This window comes from Mus caroli, unplaced genomic scaffold, assembly GCF_978045245.1.
Source record: "Mus caroli unplaced genomic scaffold, Mus_caroli_1 scaffold_1, whole genome shotgun sequence".
NCBI lineage: Eukaryota > Metazoa > Chordata > Mammalia > Rodentia > Muridae > Mus > Mus caroli.
The window spans coordinates 167,727,825-167,743,401 of NW_028227256.1; the positions used below are offsets into that span (position 1 = coordinate 167,727,825).

At 40.9% G+C, this 15,577-nt stretch overlaps 1 protein-coding gene across 2 annotated transcripts in view; it reads right to left on the reverse strand.

The window, feature by feature from the left end:
• Positions 1 to 15,577, reverse strand: part of Ddr2 (discoidin domain receptor tyrosine kinase 2) — a 133,492-nt gene that overhangs the window by 13,223 nt on the left and 104,692 nt on the right. For both annotated transcript variants that reach the window (XM_021159760.3, XM_021159767.3), the window contains exons 9-14: positions 11,935 to 12,178; positions 9,851 to 9,913; positions 8,903 to 9,033; positions 4,732 to 4,942; positions 2,863 to 3,086; positions 1,472 to 1,599 (exon numbers count right to left, since the gene is read on the reverse strand). In XM_021159760.3, the coding sequence (XP_021015419.2) occupies positions 1,472 to 1,599; positions 2,863 to 3,086; positions 4,732 to 4,942; positions 8,903 to 9,033; positions 9,851 to 9,913; positions 11,935 to 12,178 (1,001 nt within the window). The remainder of the gene's footprint in view (positions 1 to 1,471; positions 1,600 to 2,862; positions 3,087 to 4,731; positions 4,943 to 8,902; positions 9,034 to 9,850; positions 9,914 to 11,934; positions 12,179 to 15,577) is intronic.

Consider the following 15,577-nt stretch of genomic DNA (forward strand, 5'->3'; position numbering starts at 1 on the left):
TACTAGCTTTTCCCAATACCATCTGGACCAGAAGTCAGCTACAATATACAGTGATTTAGTAGCCTGATCAAATGGAGTTGTTTCAAAGCCATTTAGGCCAAACTGGTAATGGCTTGAGTTCATAGTGAAAGCCACATTTGAGTTGTAAATTGTCAACATGGAGCCAATAGCCCACATTCCCAAAATTACAGGAGCAAATCAGAAGTCTCCAGTGAGTTTTACAGGAATTCTGCACTGAGAGTCAAACTCTGTTGGTATAAATTATTGGAACCAATGTAGTTCTGATTTAGCATCTCCCTTCTCCTTTTCCTGTGAAATCCCAGACCATGGATTTTGGTGATGTGTGAAGATCCAGAACTTAGGCGATCCATCACTACTAAACAAGAGAGAGTAGCTAGATCTGCAAATATCACCAACCCAAACAACCTAGAAATACGTGGTCTTATCTCACACAATGTTTTCCCCCACTTGCTACTCTCTCCTGTCCTATGAAGAAGATTAATATGAAGAATATCCCATATCATGTTAATATTCATAAGATAAAGCTTTTGGTTAAAAGGTGAAAGCCCACACAGTTCCATTTCCTCACCTTTGTCTCCTCTTCAGTCCACATCCTGCCCACTGTAAGACTTTCAATGAAACCTATCATCATCTCTGGAATTTACAATAATTTAGGGAAGTCGGGATAATAAACTTCCTCTTGGGGTGAGTATCAGCGAGACATATCAAGACAACACACACGGGAAGAGGCATGTGGTATCCAGATGTTCAGGTTTCTCTGAGACACAAATAGTTTTCCACCAGCATGCGTCTCTGGGTGAGGATTAACTCACCATGACTGTAATGGAAAGGCTGTCAGAGAACAATGCAGTGTTCTGCAAACTGCAGTGTGTGTAGGAAAGGATCCAAGAGACTACTAGCCAGTTTGGAAACCTGTCAAAGGACTGTGGATTCTTTTGCTCAGGGGGTCCACGGATGTGTTTCCAAGTAGAAGTAGCTTCTCTTTTGTGAGGGGCTGCTGAACATAGAAGAAAAGGAGCATAAAAGAGAAAACACAGGGTGAGAATGGGAACAGAGATGTGGGAGAGTGGAGAATTCACAGATGTAGGGAGGAAGGTGTTTGCCATTAGGAAAAGTCAGTCAGAGGAGAGGGTGACATTCAAGATTATATCTGGGTTTCACAAGGGAAGGACATATTTGGGCTGTTATGTGGACTGGGTGAGGGGATTTAAGTAAGTATATAGTAAATATAATATAAGTATGTACATTTGTGTTTGAAAGAGACAGAGGAAAAGGTGGGCACTTCTGGCCACATAAGAAGTATAAAACCTAAAAGTGGGCTTGTGTGACCACTCACGAACCTTCCCATCTCAAGAGAGGAAAGAAAAATAAAAGCTCAGAAATGTTCCAGGATATTCCCAATCCTAACCAGGAAGCAAGTAAAGGAAAATTCAAAATGCAGACCACAGACCTGGCATTCTTGTTGGCATCTGCTCGGAGCATTTTCACAGCTACCAGGACAGGCTGGTTGGCACTGACATCTAGTGCAAAATCTTTGTCTTTGAATTTTTCCATTCCCTCCACTTCACAGAGATGAACCTAGACAAAAGTCATCCAGTCTCAGTCTCAGCATCATCCTGTCTCCTGGAGATGCCTCAGTATTCTTGCTGGGCATGCTCCGGAGAAAAACTGACTCTTATGACCCAGGCAAAATAATCAGAGACCAATAAGAGGGTATGGGTGACATATCATTGAACCAAGTAATTGTCAAAATTAATAAACAACGTTGAAGTATCCAGCTGATATGATACATCAGTGTCCTACAAAAGAAATGTACATTGAATGGAATATTGATATGGGAAGGAATGACTACAATGTAGCATTTTATTACAGCATAACTCCACTAGAAAATAGCATTTGACATAATTGCTTCAACTTTGACTTGAGAAAGTTAATCCCTTGATCATATAAAACATAAGGCAATTTCCTAATATAATCCCCTAGGGTGAAGAGAATGTTGTAAAGTTTGCCTAGGTGTTAGCAATAGTATAGTGAACATAGAATTTCAACCCAAGGGACAGAATGAGTCCACGTGACAGTACAGACAAATGTGGAGGGTCCCTCTGTCTTCTCAAACACCAAACCTCCCAGAGGGAGAATACTCGATCCATACTGGAAGTCAACCACATATTCACTGGAAATCATGTGTTACATTTGATGATGTAACACTTAGATCACAGGATTCAAGGATTCCAGTTACAGCTGAGAGCACTGCTCTGAATTCTCTGAAGGTTCCAATGGCTTATGTAAGAGCAAAAGGTCTAATATCCCATGCATCACTCTGAGAACAACCCAGAAGAGGGCTCCTCCTTATCTTTGTGGTGATTTCATTCCTTGGTGGTTTTCATTCCAAGACCAAAACAAGGGCGAGGTTGGGGTTTTTTGTTTTGTTTTGTTTTGTTTTGTTTTTACCATTTTGAGGTAACCCTCATTATGAGGGGGGAAAAAAGATTGTAGCAAGCAAAAGGGTGTTCCTAGATAATCTACCAGAGATGATGATATCCATGAGCCCCACCCTCAGTTTTTGAAAGCATTGAGAATTTTTCAGGATAGCGGGGCTCTTGTGACTGGCTTCCCTTAAAATTTTTGTATAAAAACCAGAAGACCTAGGGAATCCACAGCTCTTAAGCAAAGATGAGATTGACCATTAACTATCTCAATAGCAATGCAGATAAACAAGTAAGGGAGCCGTTTGGCTGAGACCTCACTTCTAGAGAGACACTTGTTCTGCTGATCCCTTTTATCCACCCACTTCCTTCATGTCAGGACCTACTGGGGGCCTCATTCTGAAGATTAACTCACCTCCCCAAACTGGCCTTCTCCCAGCTTCTCCTTGAAGGCCAACAGTTTCCTGGGGAACTCTTCCACAGCCACATCTTTCCCCGAGAGCAGATCCATGGTTACAGCAGGCACACAGTAGGTGTTGCCACCTGTCACTCCCTGGAGATTCACTATGTCGGCTTCTGCATAGTGGGGCACGCCCTCAGGTCCGTTGGGCTGGGCCGGCTTCACAACACCACTGCACCCTGAGAAGACATGGGCCCTGAGTCTGGTTCCCCAGGGCTATAGGGAGACCTGAGGGGATAGCGAGAACCAGCCCCATGGCAGCCTAGCCCTCTGCATACAATACTTATTTGTGGGCAGTTGTGCTTCCTCTAGGCACCTTCCTTCCCTTTGGACTTAAGAAGGTAGGCTGCCATTTTGTTTTTCACGTTTCCTACAAGGTACCATCACGAACAAGTTCCCTGACTAATCTGTGGACTTCTGGGGGCTAAGCCTTAGGAAGGCTTACGCTCCCGTATCAGGATGGTACTCTTGAAGGTTGAAGGTTTAATCACAAATTTCCTTAATTTTTGGAATGCTGCCATTAACTTAACAGTCCAATTTAGGGAAGAAAATAACTTCATATTGAATTTATAAAATCGTGTTTAACATGTACCATAATTGTAAAAAGTTGGAATATGATTGGTATGGGAGATGTGGACCTTAGGAAATAGGTTAATTTCTTTGGTTCTGTTAAGAAAATAAGTTCATATGTAGTCTATTCTGTTTTTTGTTTGTTTGTTTTTTTTTTTGATTTTCAACTCTTTTTTAAAATTGTTATTTATCTGTTTATTATATGTAAGTACACTGTAGCTGACTTCAGACGCACCAGAAGAGGGCATCAGATCTCATTACAAGTGGTTGTGAGCTACCATGTGGTTGCTGGGATTTGAACTCAGGACCTTTGGAAAAGCAGTTGGTGCTCTTAACCACTGAGCCATCTCTCCAGCCCCCTCACATGTAGTCTTTGGTCTTGCTGTTTCTAGGAGTTAGATGAATTTGGTGGTCTCTTCCTATAATTTTTATCCCATCGGTGATACAATGGGTTAATTCCCTTTCTTCTCTCAGCGTGTTTCTTCTCTAATGAGCTGATTTTTTTTTCTATTGAGTCACACCAGCTGGCTTAGGTCTTCCTTTCCTGAATACAAGCCCTCTGGTACTACTCCTGTCACTTCTAGGCTGATGACCATGGACAGCTTCTAAGGGTACCATCGGTGACCCAGTACCACTTCTGATGTCACCCAGCAAGCACTTTCCAAGGGGGACTGGGCTTTGAAGCAATTTGCATTATGCACCTTATTCAATATTTTTGCTGAGAAAAGCCAAAACACATTTACTATAAAAACAAAACCTTATATTAGTGTAATGAGTATTTATCAAAGAGAAGTCAACAAATTAAGCCATTCAATTATCTAGAGAGCTATCCAGAGATATAGAATGCCTTTGGCTTCATGTCTCTTTTCTCTTCCCATTGTAGTCTAGAATTTACCCCCAGTAAAGTCTGGTCTCAAGTGAGCACAGAATGGGCCTTCTCTCCTATTAGACACAGGACAAGAAGGTTATCTGGATGAGACTGCTCAGCTTCTTCTGGTAACACCTCAGTGACACTTTGACATCTTTGCGTGTGTGTGTGTGTGTGTGTGTGTCCCTCTGAACATCTTATGTTAAGAATAAAAGGAAGGGTGTCAGAATAGACTAGAAGCAGCAGCAAGCAGACAGACAGACTGTACACTTCTCCAGAGGCTGGCCCAGACTTAATGGATTTGGTTAAGTTGTAGCAAGAGTTATGCCTACATCATATAAACCAAGGCTTCTTCTCCCTCAATTCACCCATGATTTCATCTTCACCTGACTCCTCCTCTCCTGGAGCAAACTCTGGGAGCTTTCGGATCAGTCTGGATGGCTCCTGGTAGTCAGGGCGAAGGGGGAAGATTCGATCATAAGTAGAGTTGGACTCCTGTTCACTTGGTGATGAGGAGCGGTTGTTATTGAACATGCTGGACTCGCTGGGCAGGGAAAGGCTGACTGTCATTTCATCATCCAGCATCCTCCGTGAAGCCTGAAAGTCATGGATAGAGAGGATCGTCACTCTTGCTCTCTAAAATCCAGCCCTTCTGCTTGGTTCATAACTTCAACCCCCCAGGAACATCGCAGCTGATAGAGAGGCAGGCTGGTGCCATGAGTTCCTGTGTTGCAGAAATTTAGCAATAGTTTCCTCTTTAGATGGCAGACTTTAACCATCCCGTGTCGGCAACATTCACAAGCTTCCACGGAGCACTTGTCAGCATCATTTACACAATGCAATGAGATCCCGTAAGTAGCCAAATGTTTTCTCTGGTTTTTAGAGTTGTGTGAGTTCTATTAAATAATGGGTTTTGTCGACTTGTGCTTTAACCCTCTGATCTGTGTAAACATAAACTGAAATGTCCATTAACCTGGGAGTTCTAAAACATGCTAAATTTACAGTGTATCTGATCACCCTAGTATTATTGGTTAGCATAACATGCTAGATTTTACTAACCCCTAAACAGAATGACGAGTTACATCTAATACAGGAAGAAAAAGCACCAAATAACCAGCTGCAGTGGCATCCTGTCTAATGTAACTGCCTGCTCCAACAAAAGAAAACTGCCAGCATCTAATGGATGTAGTATTTGAATCTGAACATGTAAAACGCTCCGTTTTAATAAATACATGTAGACAGAATCATAGGTCTTTCGACTAGACTGAACAGTCCTTTGTTGCAGTAACATACTCAGAACGAACATGGATCCCAGAACATAGTAGGTTCTCCCTAAATATGGGTTGACTTTCTCAAAGAAGTATTGCTGAAGACACCTCAAAAGTGTCAACAAAAACTGTTATCGACTAAAAATATGTTTAGTAATGCTGTTGGTATGTGTATATAAGCTTTTCCACACAGACAAAAAAAGAAAAAAGATATTATCCTAGCAAGAAATCCAGAATGCCATTCCAGGAAACTGAGTAATTATATATGGCTATACACAGTGGTAGAAAGAGTTTCTTGAAAGACTGAGTTAAAGACCCAAAGGGAAATTCTGCTTCCCAGACGAGCTTTGATCTCCCAGACGAGGAAGATGGTCCAGCAGATTTCAGAAGAAAGACCCAGAAGTGTGATAAACTCTAGATCAAATAAAGAGAGAGAAAGAGCCCAGAGGAGAGAATGTAGATTCTCTTTTCCTTCAAGTAGAATGTAGCCCTACTTGACTATTCAGTAGGAGCGTACACTAGGACTCCACCCCTAACTGAGGAAACACTCTTCTCAGGGAGAGTCAGTCTGTTTTCTTAAAGGTTATAACTTCTGCTAGGTTTGTCACCCTCCAGTGGATAGTCCCACACCCATGACTACATGAGCAGCACAACACGGACACACAGTAGGTTATTTAAAAAAAAAAGAAAAGAAAAATAAGAAGTTGGGAGGGGTAGGGGAGGTGACATTAGATCTAGGACAAGTTCAGGGAGAAGTAAGGCAGATAGATATGATCAAAACACATTACATCAACTTCTCAAGGAACTAACACAAATATGTTTTCAAAGAGCAAATGTTAGCCTCAAGCAGCTGAATGAAACCTTAGTCAAGCAGTTTCTTCTGCCACGAACTCCCTGTTTGCTATGTTCACGATGGAGCTACCCATTTAGATATGAGTGTGCTTCCACCTCTGAAGGAGGAAAATGCTCAGCACTTACCACCTGCACCCTGAAACATATGAATGCCATGGAGGGGGTGCTCTGTAGTCTGCTTTGCAACTCTTTAGATTCTGCTGATAGACTGAAGGCTTTATTTTGTGTTTTAGGTCTGACATTAAAGTCTTTGTGAGATACAAAGAGATTTTCTCTTCTATGAAATATTCCTGTGCCAAATCCTTAAAACTAATGTTGAAACCTGAATGTGGAGCAGGTCAGAAAGGACCACAGGTAACTTGCTAGATTGCTCCTCTCAAATGAAGTGATCCCTTTATCTTGTACTCTATAAACAAGGAAGTCTAGAGATTCAAGACCCTTCTCATGGTGTCCTGCCCCTCATTTGGTAAAAGACTTGGTCTCTGAAGTTAATGACTTCCTTGTAGTCACTGCAGACACTCACAGTCTAGAGATCCCATGACCCAAAGCCATTGAACCCACTGGTCAGAAATGGTCAAAGCCAGAAACATTTTGATAGATCCAAAGGTGGACAGTCACTCAGTAGCATTGTCTATTGAAGTTCTTTAATGATTAAGAAGCCTGGGAGAATTATAGGTCCTCATCCTCATCATTGGGAAAGTGTATCAATTTTGGGCAGTTGACAAAAACCATAAGATAGAACACAGATTGCCCCGTGAGTATGTATTATGTCATCAGAACAAGCTAAATCTAATCTATGCAACCATTACTCAGAGTCTCATATAAAATAACATGTGTGAACTGAATGTGCCAGTACATGCCTATGATGACAACTCTCAGGAAAAACACAGGCAGGAGAACCGTAGCATGTTCAAGGCCATCCTGATCTACAACACCAGGTTAGCCAGGACTATACCAGGAGACTGTCCCAAAAACCAAACAAAAAACAAGCATGAGAAATAAGGCTTTGCATATTAAAATATTATATAACATTATATATATATGCAAAACTATTTGTGTCATTTGACTCAGTAATTTGAGGAATTTAGGAACATATAATCATAACCTGCAAATACATAAAGAAATAGGATTAATATGATGATAAACTACTTGGGTATTAATGAACCTAATTGTTTTTACGGGAGAGAGAGAGAGAGAGAGAGAGAGAGAGAGAGAGAGAGAGAGAGAGAGAGAGAGATGGTTAAGCTTCATTGTCAAGTTCATGGATTTTAGAGTTACCTCAGAAGCATAATTATGCATATGTAAGAAGGAATGTCCAGAAAGGGTTAGCTGAGCAAGGAAGACCCACCCAGAATGGAGGCAGTGCCATCCTATAGACTGGCATCCCAGAATGAATAAGAAGGAGATGGCAAGCTGAATACCAGCATTCAACTCTCTCTGCTCCCCAGCTGTCGACACAAGGTACCCGGCTGCTTCCTTCCTACCACCATCCCTTCCCTGCCATGGTAGACTGTCTCCTCTCTTAAGTCGTGATATAAAATAAAGCCATCCTTAAGTTGTCTTTTGTCAGATATTTGGTCACAGCACCAGGAAAAGTAAATAATCTGACATCAAAAAGCAAAAGGACAAAAAGTTTAGAAAAGGTCAAAAAGGTTAACAGGATCAAGAGTGATCCCCAACCTTGGCTGGTCGTCAGAATTGCACCATACTGAAAACACACACAGGTGCCTGCACTCTAACTAAAACCAGTAAACCTGACTCTTCATGGGAAACGCCCAAGATGAGGTTTAATGTATTAGAAACGTTTTCCTAAGATTTTAAGGCAGATTCCACAATCTTCATTCTGAAAACAAGAAACTAGACTCGGCTAATCCCTTTCTGGGCTCGCTTCAACAGCCTTTCCACACCAATGTTTCTCTGTTACCTCAGAGAACTCATTAGCCAATTATAACTTTTTGGAATTTGGCCTTTGTTCCTGGTGTCATGGCAGTACAGGAAATGGAAGCACAGTGTACTGGCTAGTTTTGTGTCAACTTGACACAGCTGGAGTTATCACAGAGAAAGGAGCTTCAGTTGAGGAAATGCCTCCATGAGATCCAACTGTAAAGCATTTTCTCAATTAGTGATCAATCGGGAAAGGCCCCTTGTGGGTGGGACTATCTCTGGGCTAGTAATCTTGGTTCTATAAGAGAGCAGGCTGAGCAAGCCAGCGGAAGCAAGCCAGTAAAGAACATCCCTCCATGGCTTCTGCATCAGCTTCTGCTTTCTGACCTGCTTGAGTTCCAGTCCAGACTTCCTTTGGTGATGAACAGCAGTGTGGAAGTGTAAGCCGAATAAACCCTTTCCTCCCCAACTTGCTTCTTGGTCATGATGTTTGTGCAGGAATAGAAACCCTGACTAAGACACACAGCTTCCTGTTCATACTGCACATCCTCACCTTTTCTAGCATCTTCTGCCAGAACTGCCTCCACAGGATGATGACGATGATAGCCAGCAGGATGAAGATGATGGCCACCAAGCAACCAATCAGGATTCGAGTGTTGCTATCATCAACTTTAAGCATGGGATCTGTGACCAATTAGAGAAGGCAGAGAAAAGATTCACTTCCTAGGGCAAATGAGAGCAGAGGAGAGCATGGAGACGATCCCTGGTCTTTCAGGAGAATTCCAGAAGGTTCCATCCTCATATTTATGGTTTTCTTGCTCCTGCTTATTACCTTGCTCCTATTTCCTACAATCTTCTTCCATGGGTCACCGCCTTCCCTCTCTCTGTGTCTCAGACTAAATAGTGAGCAGTTTTCATACGCATTCCCACATTTTGTCTCTGTGGTTTGGAATAGGTTCTTAATGCTCATGAAAGTATAGGTGAGGAATGAGTTGCATTCTTCATTCTTGGAGATGGGTCAAGGGAGATGAGATTCCTCTCAGAAGAAACCCAATCAAACATGTTTCCAGATTGCCGGCTATTATAGCCAGTGACTTCTCCAAGCAAACAATGTACTTTTGCATATTCATCTACTGTGAGATAGAAAAGATTTTGTTCCATGGACTCCTTGTTCATGAGATCATTGTGATGGGTCTCATTTAGGAATGCCTCCTTACTTGTCCTCCCCCCCCCCCAAGCTTCTTAATCATTCATGGAAGAGTTGTAACACTCTAGATCCTGCCCCTCTCAGCTGAAGTAACTTATGAATGGTGACAAATGAGAGTAACTTTGGGTCCTTCACTTTGGGGGTGGACTGTCCTTCCTTTACCACACAAATATTCATTCAGAGTCACATGGAATCAAGCCACTCACACACAGTGTAGAGTTGCAATCTCTACCCTTCTTTGTCTTCCAGGAGGTAACTTCATCTTAATATTGTACAAGTACTAATCACACATACCATAGGTGGTGGGTGCCATAGGAGAGGTGGGAAGGGCTCCAGAGTTGTTATACATTGCAGCATCTGTCACAGAACAAGAGTGAATTAGAGACTGGGAACAGACAGCCAGGCAATGGCACATCTGAACATAGCCTGAGATAGAGTACTTTGTAAAAGTCAATATACTGGGTTACCGATAGTGTTTTTAATAAATGTATTTATGGATTTATTCTTACTTTGTTTTTCATAGACATTATACATTTTTGCATTTACATACTGCAGTAAAATGAGTTGATGCATGTATAATTTTTAAAAACACTATGGGCATGAAATCAACCCAGTATGAAGACAGTCTTTCCTCCCAAGAATTGAATCAATTAAACAATAAAGAAATGGAACAATTTAGATTGTTTTCTAAAGGGATTTTTCATTGTGCTTTATTGCTCTAACTCTCAGCTTAAAGCTTTATCCATCTCTAGAGATAGAAAACTGTCTTTGAAGTGCCCTTTACTGTGAGGCTCTGGCTTTCAAAAATGTAATTGCCATATGGACATTGGTAATCAATTTTTTTAACTCTGATTTGTCAAGAATTAAAATATGAACTTGTCTTCTACAAGATATTCTTTCAACAAATCTTACTTTTTCTTCTTAGCATTATTATACAAATAAAGAGTTTCTGGCATCAACTATATGTGTTAAATTAAGTTCTCAAGAATCTAGAAGAAAATAACATTACCAAGACATACAGTTTGAAGCTTAAGAGAATTCAAGGAATCTAAAACTTAGTCCAAGCTGTGCTTGGCCAAAATAAGACAAATGTGCCAATTGCTCTGCCAAGAATACCCAAGAATACAAGTAGGTGGACATCTGTGTGTTTACCCAGATGATCTCCAGGAATAGTATTTATTTATCTTCTGATTATTTTTACAATTTAAGCACACCTCTTTTGAGCATATACAGTTCTGTTCTGAATATATTACATGCACTAATTAGTCTGCTTGCTTTTAAATTACATTGGCATAGACAGCATGTAGGCACCAGTGCTTTCTAAATATGTACACACCCTCTTACCCTATTAGCAAAGGCTAATAAATAAACCATCTTGGAATTTTCTTTTTTAGAAACATATCAAGCCAGGGTTTGGAGAGATGGCTCAATCATTAAAGGCTAAGCTCACAACCAAAATTAAGACAAAAACTCAAGGCAGAAAGGATCTTATCTTCTAACCCACAGCTAGGTTATTCTCTCTCTCCCTATCATTTTATTTTATGCTTATACTTTTCTTTCAGGCCGGATGCAGCTTCACGCCTTTGTCACTATGTAGGAAAGCCCATCGTCGTTTTGTTCCCCGCTCTTCCTGATTGGTTAGGCTTGGTGGTACTTTGGATTAATTCTAAAAAGCCATTGTTTTGTCTTCCAAACTAAAACCCAATGGCATAGATGAAGTCATAAATCCCATTTAACTTTTCAAGGCATGGCACAGCACAGGGTTTCCGTGAACCCTACTGTTTACTCAAAGACGATTAAGTCATTTTTAGAAGTTACTGGTAAATATTTTGAGTTATTATAATGACATTGTACTCAAGAAAATATTTCCTTAGATGCATTCCAAAGTGCTAGTAATAAACCTAAATATGTTTCAGATTGGTTTTCAAATACCGCAGCAAGAAAGAATGAACAAGGTGACAATGATTAGTAATAAAGGGGAGAGATGGGAGTCCATTGTTCTCTTTACTTTTGTACATAATGTTTAGGGATTTTTATTTGAATTCTTTGGTAGTACTTAAATGCTTCCCATTAGCAGTCTTAATTTGTATAGCTTTTGGCACATTTTAACAATCTTTTGCCATAAATCTTTTCTAGACGAACATGTAAGAGAGTCTAATAAAGTTAGACTCTAATAAAGTTGTACTGTTCCACTCTGGCTGCTTATAATTACGTAAGTTAAAACAAGAAACACACCGGATTCTCTCTTTCCAAAAACTGTAAGGCATCTGGGAAACCCCGTTCCTGTCAGAGACCTGGGCAGGGGGCAGCATGGATGCATTTCCTACCTCCTGCATCAACCCACTCTCTTCCCTGTGGGGCCCCCGAGGTTTTTCTACCTGATTGGAAAGTGATCTCGCTGAACATCATCCACGTGTCAGCAAAATGGTATTGGCATTTGATGGCACTGGCCATTCGGTGGTGGAGGGGCACCGTGACAAACCGCGCACTGGGGTTCACATCATCCAGGACCAGGGGAAAGTAGACAGCAGTGGGTTCCCACTCGCTGGCTTCCGAGCGAAAGTAGCACTGGACCTCCTTAAAAATCTTCACACCTTTAGCAAACATGTTGTTGCAGTGGACCTGGCAGAGAGAGGGAGGTGAAAGAGACAAGCTGGCCCTTTTGGGTTATGTAGGAAATCCTAGTCCTGCCCATTTCTCTACACACTACCCATAATTCAGTCTTCTGGACAGTGGCAACAATACCCAGGTCAGACCTTCTAAAACCCAGTTTGCAACTGTGTGCTCTGGTCACCTGGTTCATGGTTTTAGTCTGTAGTATCCCCAGCTGTTAAGTGAGGGCTAGATTAGCATCTTCCCAGGTCTGTCCCCAACAAGAATTCTCTTGGCTCTGTAATCTTTTTAATCATACTTGCTATCTGCCCATATTTGAGCTCTTCTGATCTGAGATGATGAGCCAACCTAGCATCCTGCTTCCTCCCAGGTACCTTCCCAAGGCAGACCATTCCTTTTCAAGAAGGCAATGTGCGAAACTTGAAAGAAAATAATATTCAAGCAAATTCAATTTCATCTTTCTTTATGACAATCTCGCTTGGAATGCCGTGGACTGACACTTTCAGCCAGAGACACAGACTTAAATTTAGTTTAATTTACAACCGCTCAGATGGGAGCATCAAATCTTTCTCACTGATAATATCTGAGATGAGACAAGAAGTCAGTTGGAAGGTAGCTAGCACCCACTCTCCTGCCTCATGACCTTTCAGCGGGATCTTTGTTTGGCTTGTGAGGTCATCAAGAGCAGAAATTCCACAACAGTCCTTCAGCACCCCACAAAAAAGTGTAATGTGTATATTAGCAACTGACTCAAGGCCCTTACAGCAATTTGGTTCCATTTGCTCTGACTCAGTCTTAACGGGGAAAACAGATCTTTCCTGGCCATTGTCCCTCAAGAGTTTCACTGGTTAGAAAGGCATGACTGTCATTCATGGACTGTAGTTCCCGTTTCTTAGGCCTGCTTAAGCCCTGGGTTGTACTGTGTACAACTCTGTAACTCCTCTAGGTAGGCAGTGCAGGACTACCAGGCTGAATTCACTTTTTAGATGAAGAAGGAAGAGTAATGAAGAACGAGATGTCACGGCAGAGAACTGGAACAGGGATATTCTAAGGGTAGATCATGAGAGCTACTGAAGGGTGTAGAAACCTTCTAGTTCATCTATGTACTGACAAGGTAGGAGTACTCACGTGTTTTCCTGACCTATGTCCAGTCCACAACACAATTGGAAGGAGAGCCCTAAACATCTGGTACAATGCCCTCATACCACATAGAAATGTAGCAGTCACCTTAACTTTTCCATTGGGATTTTTTTTTCTCCACAGGTTTTATTGGTGAACCCATGTGTTAATATCTTCCTTGGAGTGAAGTAATCATCTTAGTTTATTGACCCCAAGTCGATGGAGTGAGGCTAAGGGCAAAAAAACGTCAAAGAAATACCATCTCCAGCTTCAATAGGTTTTTCAGATGTTCTGAAATCTACAAAGAGTTGGGTAAGTACCCTGCAGGGAAGGTAATAACCTTTCCTACAGATGGTTCAAGAATTCTTCTGGAATGCAAATAAATAGCAATGGATTTCATTCCAATGTGGGCTTACATATTTATTTATTAAAATAATATACTTTGAATGCATGCGTAAGCGTTAATGGTTTATTTTAACCATTCTTCAAAGCAAGAGATGAGGAGTAGTTTGCCTCAGAAAGGAACCTGCTCTATAAAAGATGTTAGTTCCCTGAAAGTCATTTTTCACTTTTTTTCCCCATGAAAATTAAACCATGTGGAGGATATGTTTGCCTGAAGAGATTGCCCCAAATCTCCTACTTAGAAACTTCTGGCTTCTTGATCTAAACTCTTGAATCATTTTGATCTGTAATAGGCTAAAAAGAGTCCTGGAGATTCAGGAAGTTCAATGTTTACTGGTGAGATGTTATAAGATCCCAGATAGTTTTAAAATTTGTTTAATTTTTGTTAAACTACAAATCCTCCCCAGCATGTATAAACTTACAAATTGATGTGTATGTTCACAGGTATATTAAAAAGTAATACAAAAATAATCTCTTACTGTATACTTTTGTTGCTATGCATATTCCTTCCTTTGCCCCTTCCTATTTCATATCTACAAAAATCTCTGAAGAATAATGTGTTACATGTAATTGCACACCCATATGTTTTACACTTGCCAAAGATCTTCCAACAACAAGCCAACAGAGTAGGCATATGTTGTCCCTTCTGTTCTCATCTTAAATGTTTTGTTCATTTAATGAATAAGTGTTAATCTGGTTAAGAGATAAGCATTAACATCTGACAGTAATATAAAAGACAAGTATTTTTTTAAGCCTAGTTTGTGTAAGGAATAAAATATTTGCCCTAGAGAGAACCCTTAATAATGACTGATGTATATTTCCTTCTTCTGGGTCCCATATTATCCTGCATGCATTCTTTTGAAAACTAATGGTGCCTTTCCTACTGACCTTGTGACCAATGTTTCCCAAGATAGAAAATATTCTTTATTCAGAATCTAGCATGCTGTGCTCCATATATAATTGTGGAACCAAAACAAGCACAGATAAACAGATAAAATTTAAATATATAATATAATTACGATCTCTTCCATTTAACCCAGGAAACAGCTATAGACTGAAGACTACTGAGGAAGGCTTACCAAATTTGTAGATTACTACTACACATGAAAGGGGCAGATAGGTGAACATGCACGTGGAAGACCAAATTTATTTGCCCACCCTTTCCTGAGATTTTCATTGAGGTTTCCTCATTCTCTTTTATAGACCATTAGGAGTTTATATACAAACAATATAAGATCCTGCAGCCTCATCCTACACTGAACACAAAGGCTTTCCTTCACACCCCTGGCCTCTACTTTTCCCTAACCCTACAATTTAGATTTAGCATCCAATCTGGTTACTTTTTGCATGAACTTTTCTTCTTTCCCATGCCCTTCCCTCTAAAACAGACCAAGGATGGAATGAGGGCAAGGGAGAATAATGATTTAAACAACATAACAGGAAACCCTTTATGTTATAACAAAGACCTTATCAAGGGTGACATAAGGATTTGGCTCCCTGGTAGGGTCTTACTTCAGGCAAAATGAGATCTAGGACTTAAACTTCCTTCTTCAGATCTTGTCACATATTCATATTTGAGGTGACCCATCACATGACAGCCTTCTAGCGCAGCCTTGACCAAGCCATTGGCTTCCATCCTACCACTCACCAATGTCCACTTAACTGTTCTGCAATAATATACTGATGAAATAACTGTTATGTCTGATTGGATAAAAATGTTTGGCTCTGATGTTGGGAAGGAAAGAATAGAGGGAGGGAGGGAGGGAAGAAGAAAGGAAGAAGGAAGGAAGGGAAGAAGGAAGGCAGGAAGGCAGGAAGGCAGGAAGGCAGGAAGGCAGGAAGGCAGGGAGGGAGGGAGGAAGGAAGGAAGGAAGGAAGGAAGGAAGG